We start from the raw sequence: 19,535 nt of genomic DNA on the forward strand, positions 1-19,535 counted from the left end.
GGAGAAACAGACGGAGAGTAAAGAGGACGTGAATCTGGGAAAACTTCACTTCAGTCTCGACTACAACTTCACTGACAGCACGGTACAAACCGTTTCTAGTAAAAGGAATTCTATAATATTCCTGCTCTCCTTTCTTTGCTGTATTTTCTTTCTTTTTTCTTTGTTCTCAGCTCATTGTAGGAGTGATTCAGGCAGAAGATCTGGCTGCCATGGACATGAGCGGGACTTCAGACCCATACGTGAAGCTCTGTCTCCTCCCAGACAAGAAGAAAAAATTTGAGACCAAAATCCACAGAAAGACTCTGAACCCCACCTTCAATGAGCGCTTCACTTTTAAGGTGAAAGTCCACGTCACTGATTCATAAACTCACTCAGAATGGAAGTGGAAATGCAGCTGATTGTTTATATAAACGTGTAAAATCCCTCGACTGTAAAACAGAAACGTAAACGTGCAGCCGTTCCACAGGAACAGTGTCGGTGTTCAGATGAGACGGACGTGAGAGAAAATCTTCCCAAAGCTGTTCTTATGGACTTTTATCTTTTATCTGTAACTTTCACACACTGCAGCAATACAGTAAAAAGTAGCTCCGGCTCCTTTACACTTTCCTGAAGGTTTTGTGGAATCCATACGCCATCAGAGACACACAACTACCACAAACTCCTCCCTCTGAAAAAGTAGTTCCCCCTCTGAAAGCAGCGATTCGACACGTTTACAGCTTCATTTATACACAAACACCTTTAACTGAAGACTTCATGAAAGAGTTCAGCAGCTGCTCTCACTGTATCTTTACTGTTATCTTTGCTGCTGAAGGTGAAATTGTCTCTGCAGGTTCCGTACGCAGAGCTGGGAGGAAAGACTCTGCTCATGACCGTGTATGACTTTGATCGTTTCTCCAAACACGACGCCATTGGAGCTGTAAGGGTGCCGATGAACCGCGTCGATTTCAGTCATGTGACCGAGGAATGGCGAGAACTGCAGAAGGCGGAACACGAAGAGGTACGAGGACAGGATGTGTTCATTTAACAATTATGGAAGGAGTCTCCAGTGTCAGAGGTAAAGCTGTAACTTTAAGTTTTCCGACATCTTCAGGACAGAGGAGTTTACGCTTCTTTGCGGTTCACTCCGTCTGACTCACTTAAATTAATTCCTTTTTGTTTTGAATCTCTGATGCGGACGTTATCTTTCCCAGGTGCATGAAGTGAACTCTGTTTATGTTCATATGAAATCAGGACACTGTGTAATTTAATGTAAACTCTGCATTCACCAGAAATGTTCACCTCCTCATTGAGGTGTTTAGTGACGTTAGTGTTTTTCTCTGCAGCAGGAGAAGTTAGGTGACGTCTGTCTGTCCCTGCGCTACGTCCCCACTGCCGGGAAACTCACCATCGTCATCCTGGAGGCCAAAAACCTCAAGAAAATGGATGTAGGCGGTCTCTCAGGTGCGTGAACAAAAAACGACGAATCTATTTTTAGCATCAAAATACATATTTGTTCAAAAAGATGTTTGTGTTGAAAATTTTCACAAATCCTGTGAGATTACATTTCACACAAACTCAACATGTGAACTTTCCATTTTCGATTTCCAATCTTTCACACGCTTTATTCAGTTTATTTTCAAATAATTAATTTTCATGTAAATTTTTCACATGACTAATTTATTTTAATTTATTTACATCTACATGTGGGGCATGTGTCTAATTTTCCGCATCATTTATTTTCGCATGTACAGCATAGGATTTTGTTTCCACGTGATTAATTGATTTTTGCATGTGGAATGTACAGGTAGGACATGTGGCGTTATGATGTAAAAGGCCTTTAGATGAATTTGATGTGCCATTTCAAGGCGAAATCACACGTGAAAAACGCATAATCACATATGACACGTATGTGGTTTACTGTGTCTGAATCTTTAGATCCTTATGTGAAGATCCATCTGATGCAGAACGGCAAAAGACTGAAGAAGAAGAAGACGACGATAAAGAAAAAAACCCTGAATCCATATTACAACGAATCGTTCAGCTTTGAGGTTTCATCCGAACAAATTCAGGTGCCGAGTAAAAGATGCAGAAACGATCATTTATTCCATATCAGTAATATTTAAAGTGTAACAGTGCATCATGAGTGTGTTACGTGCTTTTCCACAGAACGTTCAGATCATAGTGACCGTCCTGGACTATGATAAGATCGGTAAGAACGACACCATCGGGAAGATCCTGGTGGGAATGAAGAGCTCGGGGACGGAGCAGCGGCACTGGGAGGACATGCTGGCCAGTCCGAGGAGACCCATCGCTCAGTGGCACGCTCTCAGACCTGACGAAGAAGTGGACGCCGAGCTCAAAACGAAATGACGCTTCATATTCCAGTGAGAATCAGCAGGAGCGTGATCATTTATCTGTAACGCAAAGCTCAGCTCTGAATTTTATCCAAGTTTATTGCGTAGATTTAATGATTAATGAAATGTGACGAAGTCAGTGATGGAATTCTGTCGTTTCAGTCAGTCAGAGAAATAAGAGTCGACTCCTAAACGACTCCCTGCTGTTCTGTTTTTCCCCAAAACTTGTTCATCTGTTGCTTAAATTGTTCAATAAAATCTTCCTCTACACTCTGATTAACAACATAACATGACATTTGCATTGTCTTTGCGTTATATAGTTTATTTAAATAAATGTAAAACAATCATTTTCAGTTTTTGGGAAAAAATAGCACTCTAAATGCACTCTTTAAATGCTGGCAATATTGTGAATATTACAGTAATGTTTTATTTTCTTCATTTTTTTGTGTTTACACATGAACATTGTTTTAATGTAAACATACTGCAAAAAACATCATCTTACTCTAGGAAGTGAAATTACCTCGAATATTGTCAGATCTGTGTAATATTTCCTATTTCCAAATATAAGATTATTAAAACTATGTCTACACATTTTTACTCATTTTAAGCTTTTACTTTTCTTATTGTATTATTAGATAATTTTGCTCATTTGAAGCATTTATTTCGAGATAGAATCAAAAGGATCTGCTAATAGAATGATAAAATATCAAGCTTGATATGAGCAAAAATGTCTAGAAATAGGTTTAATAATCTCATATTTGGTTTATTGTAATCCTTTAACAGAAATACTAGATATATCTGACAATATTCAAGATATTTTCACTTGCCACTGATTTTTTTTTTTTTTTATAAACTTTAGCGTTTTGGTTTTTCCAGAAACTTTACAACGGCTGGAACGTAAAATCAGGATGAAGAGAAAGAAGCGCAATTTCAGAAAACAATAAACTCCTACGTGTAGGTCGTATTAGCCATATTTATTCTGTAGGAGCTATAGCAGAGTTTAACATACAGTCAGTGGACAGGAGAAAATAACATACAGAAACAGGAAACACAGAAGAGTAAACAAGTAAACAATACACTCGTTTATATTGTGTGCTAATTAACAGTCCAGTATATAATTTATATAATTTAGTGTTTAATCCAAAACAAGCCGCTGCTCAACAATCCACAAACACCACAGCCATCACTAATGCACAAAAAACCAGATAATTATTTAATCTGTAGTGTTGCTTCATTTCTCCCCTGATGTTAGTGTCTCTCCTGAACATAGGCGATAATTACAGAATATAAGGCTTATAGAAAAAAACTCAACCTCATTATACAATCTAAACACTGATAGAGTGAATCTGTAATCAGCAAAGATTTGTTATGAAAGGCAATAAAATAAAAAATTGGAATACTCTGTTGAAATAAGAGGATTTAGTAAAGATTACGCACTTCACATGTGCAAATAAAACTGATTCTCCCTTCTTACGCAAAATAGAGCTGATAATAATAAACACCTACACGGTGCGAAAAAGGACCCACAATACCGTTAACGTACTTATGAACATTTTTCTTCATTAAACCTGAGAAAATGGACCTCCACCGAGACTGATCAGAGAGAGAGACAGCGAGAGCGAGAGAGAGAGCGAGAGAGAGAGAGAGAGCGAGAGAAAGAGAGAGAGAGACACACATGCACAGAGACAGAGAGAGAGAGAGAGAGAGAGAGACACACACAGAGACAGAGAGAGAGAGAGAGAAAGAGACACACACACACAGAGAGAGAGAGAGAGAGAGAGAGAGAGAGAGAGAGAGAGAGAGAGAGAGAGAGAGAGAGAGAGAGCGCGCGAGAGAGAGAGAACAAAAATCCGCTTCCACTCAGAATATAAGATAAATGTAAAGTATTAGTAGCTTTGTATCATCACACTGGAGCTTTGTTGTGTGAATCAGTGTGGAGATATTACTGTTACACTGTGATGTTTAAAACATGTAGAATCTCACGCTCTCTCACGCACTCTCACGCACTCTCACACACTCTCTCACACTCTCTCACACTCTCTCACACTCTCTCACACTCTCTCACACTCTCTCTCACACTCTCTCACACTCTCTCACACTCTCTCGCACTCTCTCTCGCACTCTCTCTCGCACTCTCTCTCGCACTCTCTCGCACTCTCTCGCACTCTCACGCACCCTCACGCACCCTCACGCACCCTCACGCACCCTCACGCACCCTCACGCACTCTCACACTCTCACACTCTCACACGGCTCTAAGCTGCTCGGTCCGTCAGACTCGGGGTGTTTTACTCTTCACACTGAGTGATAATTGCTTTCACAGGTGTATCTGGTGTCAGTGTGTGTATCAGTAACGTGCTACAGGACGCTTTCCCGTGACGTTGCCGTGATAGACGAGATGTTGGCTCGGTCGTTCTCTCCTCCAGCAGCTCGCCGGCTCCATGTGTGGAGGTCCAGCAGCACCTGGTTCAGCTTCTCCATCCAGTCTGCTCGTTCCTCACGAGTGTCTGCTGAGAACCAGCTCCTTCACACAGGAGGAAAAGAGGTTATCTCTCTCTCTCTCTCTCTCTCTCTCTGTGTGTCTCTTCATTATTTTCCTATAACAGCACGTCCCCAGGTGTTTTATTCCTCTTATACCATGGCAATTTACCAACGATTACAATTTTTATTTAATAAAGAACGACATCATTTATAGTTACATTTAACGTCAGTGAAACGAGTTAGTTCCTGTTGTCACTTACGTTATAGCAGCTATAAACATTCGTTCCCTCACCAACCTCTCTCTATTCTCTCGTAAAATTAATAAAACAAAAAAAATAATCGCAGCTTGTTCCGCATGTTACTGAGAAACCGCAACGAAGCGTAAACTCCTCTGTCCTGAAGATGTCGGAAAACTTAAAGTTACAGCTTTACCTCTGACTGTTACAAAGCGCTGACACTGGAGACTCCTTCCATAAATGTTACATAAACGTCTCCTTACTTTAAGAAAACTTCATCATTTCAACGATTTTGTTTCTGTTTATTATCAGTGAAGCGTCTGCTGTACACGTCTCTGTGACTGCGCTGTTACTATAGAAACGATAACGTATTAGAACGAGCGCATTAATTATAAATAAACCTGTGATTTGTTATAGAAAACTAATCAACACCTTCTGACCAATCACAATCCAGAATTCAGCAGCAGCAGCATGGTTTGTGGTTTAATGGACCTTTTAACAGGATATTGATTATAATATAATCAATAATATAATAATATACAGAACATCATACTTGGTTAAGGTGTGGCTTTGGTCTTGCTGCAGGGTCCTAGAGTTCACCAGTTCAAAGGTGTGAGGCCGGGCGCAGGAGTCCCTCTCCACAGGCCTCACGCTGTCAAAGCCACACAGAGAGATGCTGCCCTCTGCTGGCTGAGACGGGAACAATAAACAATAAACAAGACACCAGAAATGAGCACAAAAAGCTTGACACTGTGATGAAAAGTGTTTCTAGGAGTGACGCCGTCTCTCACCTTGCCGCTCGTCTCATTGGGGTAGTTCCAGTAATACAGAATACCTCCTTCTAGCTTAAAGAAGAGACGCTGCCACGCTCCAAACCCACTCACATCCTCAAACATGGTCTGGTGAGGAGAGTAAAAAAAGTTATAAGGAGAAATAGATACAATATGAGGTGAATATTATTTCTGTCACTCACCAGAAATCCTTGGTGCTGTACGTTGGAGTGACTGTCACTGTGCAGCCGCAGGTAGATGTGACCCTCCAGGGGAGACAGGAAGGGCACCTGCAACAGCACAGGTACAGCAAAGCCAGTAAAACACTACATACACTTTCATTACAACACAGATCTAACCGTAATCAGTGTTAACGGCGCACGCATTAACTCCTTAACACCCACAGAGCAGCGTATGCAGGCGCTGAGTCGTCAGATAGTAATTATACATAAATGAGTTGGGATTAAAATGTTCTGACTCACAAATGTGTGCATGTGAGTGATATTATCTGCTCACCAGGCTGTGAGTGGGACTAAAATTCAAGCATAAGCCTCATGTTACACCCACAAATCCTAACTTACATCCGTAGATTCAAGACTTTTTAAGAAATTTAAACGCGTTTCTCTCACACTATCTACTTGATATGATTTTTTTTTTAAAAAAGCTGCCAAATGAAGGACAGGAGCATCTCGAAAATATATGCATGTCCCTTGATTAGGCGTGTTACGGTCTGGAATTTTCATCATCTAGTCTAAAAATATTTAAAAACACAAGCTGGTGTTGAAATTAAAGCAAAACTTGGTTATACTTTATACTCTGCACATCCTTGTTTAACAGAAACAGCAAATCTCCTAATTACTGTTCTTTTACAGAAAGATATTTTTAAGAATGATTTTTCTATATTTAAATCTCTTACTCTGTCAGGATTAATCATGTTGTTGTTATAAACCGAAAACAAGCAGCTGTGAGGAAAGGCGGAAAAAAAAACCCCTACTGCAGCAGAAAACCACAAATTGTAATAATTTACAGTTTTACGCTGCTCATGATGTGATTAGGAATGACAAGGTACGGTAACGTTACGAATCAGTGGTTAGGATGATTAATCACGTGATTACAACATATTACGGTAACATTTTGAGGGCGTGGCCAAGCAGGTGACAGAGAACAGAGAGGGCGGGGCTGACATTAAATATTCAAGAAAGATGCAAAGAATGAAGTAAATGTGTGAATTAAAGGTTTACGAATGTCATATTTGTGCTGAACGTGACTATATTTCCTGTGTTTCGTTCATGTGTGATTATTTTTAGGTTTTATCGGTGACGCTCCACACAGCTCACAGCACACACCGAACACCGAGACAGAAAGAGAAGAGTGAAGAGGAGGCCGCGTGACACCTTTTCCTGAAACTCATCTCCCAGGAGTCGCCTGATTTTGCCCTCAAACTTCATCTGAGAGGAGAAAAAACAGGGGACAAGGAAAGAGGAGGCACAGTTACATAACCACAGACCCCACCACAGTGCAACACACACACACACACACACACACACACACACACACACACAGAATAAGGAGAGTTTTATCTAAAGCCCACACCTTGTCCAGCAGGAACTTGCTCTGCCCCAGCGAGGAGAGCGTGATCTTGTGAGAACCCACTAGAGAGAAGTTACTGGAGCGCTGAGGATCCAGAGCAGATGAAGCTCCAGCTGAGGAGAAGAGAAACAACGACAGGTTAGAGAGCAGCAGGTACACGGTCATTACCGCCATTAAACCGGACAGGAAATAAAAAAAAAAAAACACAACAAAACAACTTACTAGTGGAACACGGGTTGGATTTCTGTAGGGAAGAAAATGTAAGTGTAAGTAATAATAATAATAATAATAATAATAATAATAATAATAATACAAATGATTAATTATTAAATCCAAAAATAATAAGTGTAACACTTTTAATAATACTAATTATTTTATTATTAAACTAAAACAAATACTGAATATTATTGCTATTACATAAATAATTACAAATTAAAAAAAAAAAAACTATGATTATAATAACAATGCTTATTATTATTTAGAAGAAACTAATTAATGCATTTTAAAAAGTAAATACTAGTAACTAATTAGTATATTTAAAAACAAACACAAAATAAACATTAACCAAAATAATAATTACTACTAAAAACAAGAAATGATTAAATTTTAAATAAAAAAACATTACTATCATTATTAATAGTATTATTAATAATAATTATTAAAATTCCAAAATACTTCTTAAAACATAATTAACAATTAAATATAAAGTATTTTTATATTGTATAGTAAAGTTAAAGTTAATTTTATTATTATTATTATTATTGTTGTTATTAACTTATTTTACAGACTTTACAGGGAAAAAAAAAGTACCTTAATGCTGCTGAGTAGCTTCTTTGGTGTCGCCTACACAGGAAAAGAGACACACACACACACACACACACACACACACACACACACACACACACACACACACACACACACACACACACAGGTACAGAGACACACACAGGTACACACACAGGTACAGAGACACACACAGGTACAGAGACACACACAGGTACAGAGACACACACAGGTACAGAGACACACACAGGTACAGAGACACACACACACACACAGGTACACACACAGGTACACACACAGGTACACACACAGGTACACACACAGGTACACACACAGTGAGCATCATCTGAAGTCTCGGCACATCACGCTGTGTGTAATCCGTATATAACCCGTGCACTTACTTTTGATCGAGTGGAACTGCGGTGCTGTTGAACGTTAGCGCTGCTGCTGTTCGCTGCGCTGTTGCACTACAACACAGACAGGTGAAGGAAATAATATAAAATGAACAGACAGTTACTGTGCAGTGTGAGAAAGATAGAACAGCGCTGTGTAGCGGAATGATATAAAACAGATCTGCTCACCAGGCTGTAGACTTCTACATCAATCTCAAAGTTAGAGCGAATGTCCTGCCTGGAGAACACACACAGAGCACGTGAAAATGCGAATCAATCACAAGCTCTCCGTAAACTGGCTTTAATGAGTTAACACTGTGCTTCTTCAGCTTTATATTATATTTATAATATTATACTTTATATTATATTATAATTTAGAGTATATTCAGCATTCCAGCTGTATCTCCTGCTCTTCAGCTCTTGAATGCTGACAAATTTCTTCTATTAATGTAAAGTAGCTTAGTTTATCTTGTGAAGGAACATTATTTCTGACTGAAGCGGCGATCACACTAGACTTCCAGCTCGCGAAATTTCTTCGAAGACCGCAGTGAAAGCGGGCGGTAATCGGATATGACATCACACGCCAAGGTGTTGGGTTTTTTTTGTTTTAATCTGCACATCATGGATGCCGACGTGCTTCTCTTTTGACGTTATTTTATATTCTTATAAAGTTGTGTGGTATAAAACGGGAAGGTGCGACACCGCTATAATCAGCGCTTCCTCCATCTTGGATTTTCTGAAGAGGTCACGCCGCGATGTGCTAGTCTTTTGAGTTTGCGTTTCCGGTCTCCAGCGTTCACACGCGTATGAAAGGAAGTCTGTGGAACTGAAAAGTCTAGCGTGACCGCCGCTTGAACCTCATCATTAGCTGGAAGTGAAGCTTTGATACAGACAGAAAATATTTCTATTTATGTAAAAATAAAGTGATACTAATACTCAGAGCTGTAGTATTGACATATTTTTTTTTTTTTTAATTTAATTTTGGCTTGTTTATTGCAAACAGGCGTCTCAAAGGTGCATCACTTCTCTACATAATCTCATCTCATTCCGCGCTTAAGTGTTCTGGATTCCTCTAGAAAACAAACTTGATTCAACTGTAATTTATGTCACACTTTTAAGGTTTCGATTTGACATACACTTGTACATAATGATAATAATAATAATAATAATAGTAATAGTAGTAGTAGTAGTAGTAGTAGTGGTAGTGAGTGAGTGAGTGAGTGAGTGAGTGAGTGGACTGACAGTGTGATGGAGGTGGGGAAGGTGATGGTGTCTCCGTTCTCAGCGTCAGCAGCAGTCGCCAGCGGAGTGGCCACGATGTTACACGCTCCGTAACGGATCAGGATGAAAAAGTAGTGAGTAGGACGAGCTGCACAGAGACGAGAAACGGCTCATCACTAACACCTTACACGAGCGGCTCCATTTACACGGCTCTCCTCTCGCGTCCTGAGCTCACCTGTGCGGGCGGAGCACACAAACTCCACCTTGAGGGGCAGCTGGATGTTGTTGATGCTGACGGTGCCTCTACAGGGCTGCAGACGGACAGGGTGGAGGTCCGGCTCTCGTCCCGCTCCTCCCTCTCTCAGGCGACTGATCTCGGCCAGCAGAGCCGCACGCTTCTCACCTGCACCACACGACACGTACAGTGACACGTCTCACGTGATATATTCAAGAGCACAGGAAGTGACGTCGTTGATCGGAACACTAGTGAAGAATCGTACTCCACAGGCTTTAATGCTTTAAGAACGAACACTAACTTAGAGCTTATCTCTCTAAAACGTCTACGTTGATCTGCATTTAAACCTTGGTTAGAGTAACTCCCACCTGATAGTGAAGATACAGTCTGTACTCACTGGAAACAAGCAGGAGTTTCTCAGCTTCTGCCTCCTGCAGAGATCCTTTGCCGTGTTCTTCATCACTGCAGCAGCTCAGGGCCTGGAGAGTCTGGTTTATAACAGTCTGCAGCTTGGACGCCTCGTCACTGAGAGCCTGCACACACACACACACACACACACACACACACACACACACACACACACACACACACACACACACACACACACACACACGCAACAACCATACAACCGTGTACCAGCTTTAATCAAGATAACACGACTAGCTGTGGATTCCTCAGGACCTGGTCCTGACTGCACCTGGAGTGTTCTTTAGACAGCGGAGAACACATCGATCACAGCGATCACGCTCGGTCCCCGAGAGTGAACTCCGATGAGAATCTGAATCAACTCTGAATCGACTCAACTATCGAATCAAAGCGAATTAAACCTGCAGTGTGCTTTGGGTTGTTTTTCTGTAGATGTGAGCTTTTAATCGGAGCCACAGCGCTGCAGTAACGCCGTGTGTTCTGGAGATCTGTACTGACAAAAGCAGAAAATAAACTAAACTCTGGATGTGACACAAATTGTTTTAAATCTAGTTATTTATATAATTTTCTAATCGTTTATTTTGGGACAGCTCCTTGTTCTCCGTGCTTGGGTGATTCGTGTTTTAATTGTTTTCCATCATCATATTTTTTTGACCATTGAATGAAAGTATTACAAGGATGTTTTCAGCCCTACACACACACACACACACACACACACACACACACACACACACACACCTCACACCTCACACCTCACACCTTTGCTTTTTTGGTTCATTTAATTACACGCAAATCTGAAAACAAACCAAACCAAATAGCAAACGAAGCAAAGGTATTAAATTCACTTTGATGCAAACCTCTGGAACAACCGTATGGACCTGAGGATGATTACTGTAGCTAGACTACAACGCTCCAGTCGCTAATCACAGGACGAGAAAACACACTTATACGCAACGCTATAACAATCACAAGCTGCACAACGACTCAGTTCTCTCACATTCACACACAAGCGCAGCTGTTTCATATTTTAAATATTTTGTTTAATATTTACTCTAACAAACCTTTATGGTTTCCTTGGTGTTGACGGTCGGTTTGATGCGAGATTTCTCACCACGCTGTTTCTGAACTCCAGGAGTAACACTCTGAGAGGACGGAGGAGGAATCTTTCTCTGAGAGCGGTACGCATCAATACTGCAGATAATAATAATAATAATAATAATAAAATAAATAAATAAATCAATCAATCACAGTAATTAATGACAAAGAAAGCATCACTTACGATTGCATTACAACACACACAATACTGCACTCTGATTGGTCAGAAGGTGTTGATTAGTTTTCTATAACAGCAGCTCTGACAGTAGCGCAGGTTTATATTAATGCACTCGCTCTAATACGTTATCGTTTCTATAGCAACAGCTCATTCACAGGGACGTGTACAGCGGACGCTCCACATAAAAAAGTGCGCTGATGAGGCGAAGTTTTGTGTTTTCTTTAACATGTATGGAAGGAGTCTCCAGTGTCAGCGCTTTGTAACATTCAGAGATAAAGCTGTAACTTTAAGTTTTGCGGTTTCTCAGTAACATGCGGAACAAGCTGCGAATTTTTTATCTTATTAACTTGAAGAGAGAGAATAAAGAGGCTGGTGAGGGAACGAGTGTTTATAGCTGCTATAACGTAAGCGACAACAGGAACTAACTCGTTTCACCGACAAAATGTAACTATAAATGGATAAAAGTATCATGTCATTTGATGAATAAAAATTTTAACTGTTTAACAAATTGCTGTGGTGTAAGAGGAATAAAACACTTGGGGCTGTGCTTCTAGTGGTAAATTTTACTGACTTTACGGAAATGTAATATTTCTTAGTGGGCTTACCTGTACAGAGGTGGCGCAGGGGGCGTGGCCTCTTCCTCTGCAGGATCACACGGCACCATGGGAGGAGGCGCAGTGGCAGTCAACCTCTAAATGATTAAAAAAAAAAAATGGAAATATGTCAAACAAAATAAAGAAAAAGTGAAAAAACTCTGAAACGTCTACAAAAACCACGAAGCTGCTCACCATCGGCGTGACGACGGCTTCGACAGACTTGCTGAGGGGAGAGAGGACGCAGCTCGGCGGGAGAGACAGGAAGTCTTCCTCATTACACACTGCGCTCTCCTCTCTCTCTCCAGCCACTTCCTCTTCTTCGTTCCAGTTCTCGCACTCTTTCTGTTCTCCGTCACAAGCTTCTGCATCTCCTCCAGGGCTAGGACTCGGAGATTTCAACTTCGGCTCAGTTTCAGCAGTCTCCACGTCAGCTTCCTCTCTGCTCTCAGACACACTGCTGTCATTCCCTCGCTCTTCTTCCTCTTTCTCTTCTTCCTCTTCTCTGTCGGCGGTGTCATTCCCTCGCTCTTCTTCCTCTTTCTCTTCTTCCTCTTCTCTGTCGGCGGTGTCATTCCCTCGCTCTTCTTCCTCTTTCTCTTCTTCCTCTTCTCTGTCGGCGGCCTGCAAGACGTCTTCGAACATCTTGTCGATTAAGGCAGAAGTGCTCATTCCCTCATGAGGACGCACCACGGAATCTAAAACACGAGAGGATTAATCACGTCCCATTAAAGCTTTAAATTACTGACCCGTGATGAAGCCGAGTTACTGAAACTGATTATTTTCCTATAACAGCACACCCCCAAGTGTTTTATTCCTCTTACACCACAGCAGTTTGGCAATTTTTTATTTATTAAAGAATGACATCATATGTTTTATCTGTTTATAGTTACATTTAATGTTGAGGAATGAAGTTAGTTCCTGTTGTCGCTTACGTTATAGCAGCTATAAACACTCGTTCCCTCACCAGCCTCTTTATTCTCTCTCTTCAACTTAATAAGACAAAATAATCGCAGCTTGTTCCGCATGTTACTGAGAAAACGCAAAGAAGCGTAAACTCCTCTGTCCTGAAGACGTCGGAAAACTTACAGTTACAGCTTTACCTCTGACTGTTACAAAGCGCTGACACTGGAGACTCCTTCCATACATGTTAAATATAAACGCCTTCATACTTTGAGAAAGAGTTTTTTTAAACCGTTTATACGGAGCGTCCGCAGTACACGTCCCTGAGAACGAGCTGTTACTATAGAAACGATAAAGTATTAGAACGAGCGCATTAATTATAAATAAACCTGAGATTTAGAGCTGCTGTTATAGAAAACTAATCAACACCTTCTGACCAATCAGAGTGCAGAATTCAGCAGTGCGGTGATGGCAGGTTTACCTGGAGCACAAAGCGCTGTAGCAGGAGGCTGTGTCTCTGCAGTGAAGGTAGACGAGATGCTGAAACTGTCTCCCATCGTCTCATTCACGCCACTGAAGTTTAAACTGCATTCAGATTCTTTGAAATCGATGCTGGAGTCGTCCTAACAAACAGAGCAAAAGCTGATTACTCCGCTTCTCTCAGATTCTAATGATTAATTTATTTAAAGATTACAGATACGCGTGTTTGTTCTCCCATAGCTTAACGTGCGCAGGTTACCGTAAAGTGAGTAAAACACACACCGTGTCCCATTTCACCTCAGATACAGTCGATCAGCTCAGACGGGTTTCCCGTGAGCTACGAGGCTCATGCTGCTCACAAGCAAGGGAAGCGTATAGCCTGCAGTTTAGCATGTGGAAATCATCACAGCTTAATATTCAAAGGAAATTAGGACTTTATAATCATCTGAATCACCTCTAACACCCGGAAGCCATTCCTCCGGTCCATCTTTATACATTTATAGCCGTAAGTTCTGTCCCAAATGGCGTGTTATACACTATGCACTTCACGGCTCAAGGTTCTTTATTTGTCACATCCGTATTACACACCTGTGATGTGTTAATGCCGTGAAATGTTTTTCCTTAGAGCTTCGTCCCACAGTGCGACAACGACACATAATAAAAACAGAATATAAAAAACAACAGCTATACAGAGTCTTCATTTTACTGTTTCATCTCATTTACCTTTACCTTTTACGCCCACCATGACCTCAGTCACCACAGACGAAGGTGTAATCGTCTCCGCAGGTGAATTTTGCTCGTGTTGAGTGTGTGACGTGTCCAACATTCCCCGCTTTGCATTTTCGGTTGGATAAGTGCATCACCTGCACACTTGAAGTGCTCTTGTTGTTGTTGTTGTAATTTTCAGCGTGAACGCACTACTCACACTATTTATACTGCAAAATGGCGTAGAATAGTGCGCAGGTGCGTGATGTGGGACGCACTGATCGTGTCAGAAAGTCAAGTGTGTGATGATTTAGACATGCAGGTTCCACAACGCTAAACTGTTACTCCTTTAGACAAAAAATATATTTTAAAAACACACCCAGTGCACGTCACCAGCCTCGAACATACAAGACTCACGTTCTCAAACTGTAATGGAGGCCAAGGCATTGCTCTGGTCCGCTGGCAAACGCAAGAGCTGCTCGGAGGCGTAACTCTCTGACAAAAACGTTAGAGTTTGCGTTATGTTCTAATGTAGAGCAGCTGATACTGCTCTACTCGCACTCAGAATAAAAACAAAAAAATGCCACTGATGCGTCCTTATGAATCAAACGTACACAAGAGAACTGACAAAACAAAACAAAATAAATAAATAAATAAATAAACATACCTCAGCCAGTGAAGGGTCAGAGAAGCTCCTCTTGAGCCACATGTTCTCTGTGAGAGGCTGCACCCTGAGTGACTTCAGCTCATCCTCTCGAGCCTGAAACACACACACACACACACACACACACACACACACACACACACACACACTGAGTAACACGACCCGAGAGATCACACACACTCAGGTAGACTGTGTGTGTGTGTGTGTGTGTGTGTGTGTACCTGGCGTATGCGGGACGCCTCCTTGCTGCTGGGGGTCGCGGTGGCGTTGAGCTGCTGCTGCATGTTGTGGACAAAGCTGGAGAGCTGGCGTGTGCTGGGCGTGGCCGGGGCGGGGCTGCTCTCTGGGGTCGGGGTCTTAAAGCGCTCCAACCGAGAGATAAACTCTCCTTCACCTTACACACACACACACACACACACACACACACACAGTAATCATTTAACATCAGGTATATTACACAGGTGTGTGCTCGTGATAGTGAGTGGCAAGTCAGCCATGTTGATGATGCAGGAACTGCTACTGTCGTCATTTGTGGGCGTGGCCTGAAGATTTATTAGCTAAAACTCCATTCTGCTTTCTTGCTCATCTTTAAAGATTGTAAAAGAATATAAAAAAATATAAGGAAGATGCTAAAGATAATCAGTTGAGTGTTACTCAACAACAACAACAACAACAACATCATCATCTCCATATTTTTCTCTGTATTATTTTATAAATTTACTTTTCCAGGTCTTTAGAAAAATAATAACTAATGTCTAAAAGTTATAACTAATTGAGAGCCCCAGTGGAGTGACTGTTATTATTACTGTTATATTTTTAAAATCTACTTTTCCAGGTCTTCAGATGCGTCTTTTTATTTTCCAAATGTAAAGATAATTAAGTTAGAGTGCTAGTATCGTGTATAGTATATTTGCAAAATAATTTCCAGATTTCCATATTTTTATCTTTATATTTCAATTTAGAGTTCTAGTGTTTGGGTTTTACTCAACAACAATATATCCATATTTTCCATATATCCAATATATCCATATCGGAATTTCCGTACTTGTCCAGGTCTTAACGGCTTTAGCCAATCAGGATGCAGGACGATGCTGAGACACTCACCGATGTGACAGACGTCTCGCAGTAAAGTGCTGGAGGGACTCTCTGCCCCGGGGTCTGACATACAGCGCTGGACCAGCGCAGCCCCACCTACACACACACACACACGCACGCACACGCACGCACAGACACACACACACACACACACACACACACACACACACACGCATGCACAGACACACACACACACACAGACACTATAAACACAAACCACTCAGAGCTCAGCATGGCTACAGGAAGATAAATTACTCCTCTCTCACCATCCCGTCTCTGGGCGAGCTGCTGAACTCGGAGTCGGACCGAGGCGATGGCGGGCGTGTCCGGTTTCACCTCCGACTCCACGTGCCGCGACCGGGCCGGAGACCTCACAGCTCGCTGCTCGGGGTTATGATTCTCGACTCCTCCTGCAGCCAAGCGCCGTCTCTTTAACACCGCCTCGAGCTCTAGAGACGCCAGAGAGCGATCATTAACACCAACATCCACCAGGCTGAAGCTACGGCTGAGCGATACGATACCAAATATCACGATACTTTCACGATACGTGATACGCATCACGATATTTAGGTTTGTTAAGAAACTTCCAGCAAATCAGGGAAAAATAGAGCATGTTTTATTAAACTAGACTTTTACATTTAACATTTAAAAAATTTAATGATTTAACACTGAAAAGAAGGAAAAAATCCTCTAATTTTTTTATTTTAAAGATTAATTAATTTTTTTTATTAAAGTCAGCTGCATCCAATCACTTAGTCGGTATTTTTTTTTTTAATTATAAAAAACAGACAACACATTTAATGCAAATTTATGTTTCACTGATATTTCTTCATTAAATCACAGTTGATTGGTAAAATTGTGTAAGAAATTAGTGAAAAAAAAACAAGATATCAGTTTAAAAGTCTCCCTTTGTGTTATAATAAATGAGAGGGAGTTATAAATATAATAAATAAATTGCAGATCCTCTGAAACCCAAACATCTGGCAAAATCCACAGACTCAGAATCGTCCCTGAAAAACTTCTTTTATTCATCAGATTTCATTTAAAATATTTTTCTGTTGCTTTTGCATTGTGGTGCCTTTTTTTTTTTTGTTGCAGGATGGACCTCGATTTTATTTGCAGCTTTTTGTAAATAAATAAATAAAGGTGCTTGTGCCTCTCAGAAACCAGGGGGGTGTAAACTTTTGCACGCGTCCGTGACTAACATTCCCGAGTGAAGGTTTGTGTGAAGGAGGGCGGGGCAATGTGATGTCATCACTCTCCTGATACACACTTTCTTAATTAAAAAAAAAAAAAAAATAGTAATTACGATCTCTGATTAGAAGCAGCAGCTGATCTGATGTTAAACTGTAGTTCTGAACCTTTAAATCTGTAAAACGCTTTATTCATTAGAATGAGAAGATCAAACGCAGTTCATTTATTTTTAACATAAAAAACTTTTAACAAAGACAGCGGGTTATTAACCGCTATATCACGATTCTGTATAAACACGTACCGAGTCGTGTAAAGTACTGTGTAAAGTGTTGTGTAAAGTATCGAGTAAAGTATTGAGTTGTGTAAAGTACCAAATCATGTAAAGTACTGTGTCGTATCGTGTAAAGTACTGTGTTGTGTAAAGTATGGTGTAAAGTGTCCTGTAGTGTATGGTGGAGTGTAAAGTGTCGTATAGTGTAAAGTATGGCGTGGTGTAAAGTGTAAAGTATGGTGTAAAGTATGGTGTAGTGTATGGTGGAGTGTAAAGCGTCGTGTAGTGTAAAGTGTTGTGTAGTGTAAGTGTGGCGTGGTGTAAAGTGTAAAGTATGGTGTAAAGTATGGTGTAGTGTAAAGTATGGTGTAGTGTAAGGTGTAAAGTATGGCGTGGTGTAAAGTGTAAAGTATGGTGTAGTGTAAGGTGTAAAGTGTACAGTATTGTGTAGTGTAAGGTGTAAAGTGTAAAGTAAGGTGTAAAGTATGGTTTAATGATATTTTTGTCCCATCGCCCAGAAGCTGAAGCACATACCATTAGAGGCGGGGATGTTCTCCTCCAGCGGGTCTCTCTGTCTCTTTGGGTTTTTATCCGCCTGCTTTTCCATCCTCTCCTCCTGCCAGAACCAGAGCGAATCAGAACCAGCTCACAGAACCTCCGGCACTAACGCTAGCAGGCTAGCTGCACTAGCATAGCGCTTTTACTGCTAAGAATACTTCTCACCTTTAATTACACTGTAAAAAACAACGCGACGGTTTGAAGCAGAAGTGAGATTTGAGTTATTTTATTCTGTGTAGTTTATTAAAACAGTTTTTATATCCAGCTGAATAAATCTGAACAACTTTTACAACAACATTAGCTCACTGAAGCTAACTCTTAACTAGCAAATTAGCTTCGAAAACAACACAAAGAAAATAAACACGAACAGCAAACCACACAAACCCGCCGCTCTGTAGGAGAACAGGAGAAAGAGAGCGATTTATTCGGTACTGAGGTGAAATTGTGTAAATGTGTTTATTTTCCTCTTACCTCAGTGACAGGACTGAAACAACACACGGCGGTTTCTCGTGAACGCGCTTCGTTCAACTGAAGGAAGAACTTTTGAATTTCCGCGCGCGTTCGGCGCATGCGCGTGACGGCGGTGACGCGGCGCGGGGCCGCGCTGGGGGCGGGGGAGGGGGAGGGGGAGAGAAGAGGCACACTGCTGCCCCCTGCTGGTCATCCACAACAATTACACCAAAAAATATACTTAAAATATTTAAAAATAAAAAATAAAAACCACCAATCACAAAACTCTAACAGCTATAAATTATTATAATCAATTTCACACAACGGCAGAAATATAAATATAAATATCAACCAGGGTAAAAGGCTTAAAAAATAATTTTTACCTCTAATAATTCGTACCTTCTTACTGCAAGAAGTAGGTAATGTTTTTTAATAACTATATATTTATCATAATACATTAAAGATAATAAATATACTTCTTTTATGATGTTTACATACATTTATACATATTTATTTTGTTAGTGATGACACTAATGCACTTTGTCATAAGTATTTTTTACTGTAAAGATACTAAACATAAAACACTATGAGATTATAAAACTATTATTATTATTTTTATTATTATTATTATTATTATTATTATTAGTAATGTCATTTTGGCTGTTTTTAAGTGTGTAATCGATACAACACTGCTAGTAAAATAATTAAATTACATGAAAAAGGTTTATTTGTTAATTTATTATTAATATATCAGTAATGTTCTTACTACTGCTAATAATAACAATAATAATAATAAACACATTATAATAAATACATCATTATTAAAATAAAACAAGCTTTAATAATCTAAGCAATATAGCACTTCATTATTACAAAAAAAATTA

The 19,535-nt window shown here is 40.4% G+C and overlaps 2 protein-coding genes across 5 annotated transcripts in view; one reads left to right on the top strand and one right to left on the bottom strand.

Annotated features, from left to right (window-relative positions):
* The window catches only part of syt1b (synaptotagmin Ib), a 5,482-nt gene extending 2,763 nt beyond the window's left edge, over nt 1-2,719 (top strand). The window contains exons 4-9 of the mRNA XM_026913943.3: nt 1-82; nt 171-338; nt 830-997; nt 1,323-1,440; nt 1,915-2,048; nt 2,146-2,719. The exon at nt 1-82 is cut by the window's left edge and continues 26 nt beyond it. Of these exons, the coding sequence (XP_026769744.2) occupies nt 1-82; nt 171-338; nt 830-997; nt 1,323-1,440; nt 1,915-2,048; nt 2,146-2,349 (874 nt within the window). The 3' untranslated portion in view covers nt 2,350-2,719. The remainder of the gene's footprint in view (nt 83-170; nt 339-829; nt 998-1,322; nt 1,441-1,914; nt 2,049-2,145) is intronic.
* Nucleotides 2,720-2,735: 16 nt separating this feature from the next.
* si:dkey-30c15.10 (uncharacterized protein LOC559353 homolog) lies at nt 2,736-18,793 on the bottom strand. Of its 4 annotated transcripts, none has more exons than XM_034304938.2 (24): nt 18,673-18,793; nt 18,178-18,259; nt 16,445-16,627; nt 16,188-16,274; nt 15,305-15,477; nt 15,087-15,179; nt 14,837-14,914; nt 13,716-13,857; nt 12,527-13,029; nt 12,344-12,429; nt 11,527-11,656; nt 10,437-10,572; nt 10,040-10,207; nt 9,826-9,952; nt 8,773-8,821; nt 8,593-8,658; nt 8,219-8,251; nt 7,631-7,652; nt 7,412-7,521; nt 7,213-7,266; nt 6,022-6,108; nt 5,840-5,947; nt 5,602-5,738; nt 2,736-4,855 (listed from the first exon to the last, which is right to left on the bottom strand). In XM_034304938.2, the coding sequence occupies exons 1-24, from the start codon at nt 18,769-18,771 to the stop codon at nt 4,690-4,692; spliced, it is 2,919 nt and encodes a 972-aa protein (XP_034160829.2). In that variant the 5' UTR covers nt 18,772-18,793; the 3' UTR covers nt 2,736-4,689. The 4 variants fall into 4 exon arrangements, with proteins under 4 accessions (XP_034160829.2, XP_053091080.1, XP_034160831.2 ...); XM_053235105.1 differs by having other exon boundaries at nt 18,178-18,377; nt 18,673-18,714; XM_034304940.2 differs by lacking the exon at nt 14,837-14,914.
* Nucleotides 18,794-19,535: the final 742 nt, after the last annotated feature.

The sequence above is a fragment of the Pangasianodon hypophthalmus genome, chromosome 6, assembly GCF_027358585.1.
Source record: "Pangasianodon hypophthalmus isolate fPanHyp1 chromosome 6, fPanHyp1.pri, whole genome shotgun sequence".
Taxonomy (NCBI): Eukaryota; Metazoa; Chordata; class Actinopteri; order Siluriformes; family Pangasiidae; genus Pangasianodon; species Pangasianodon hypophthalmus.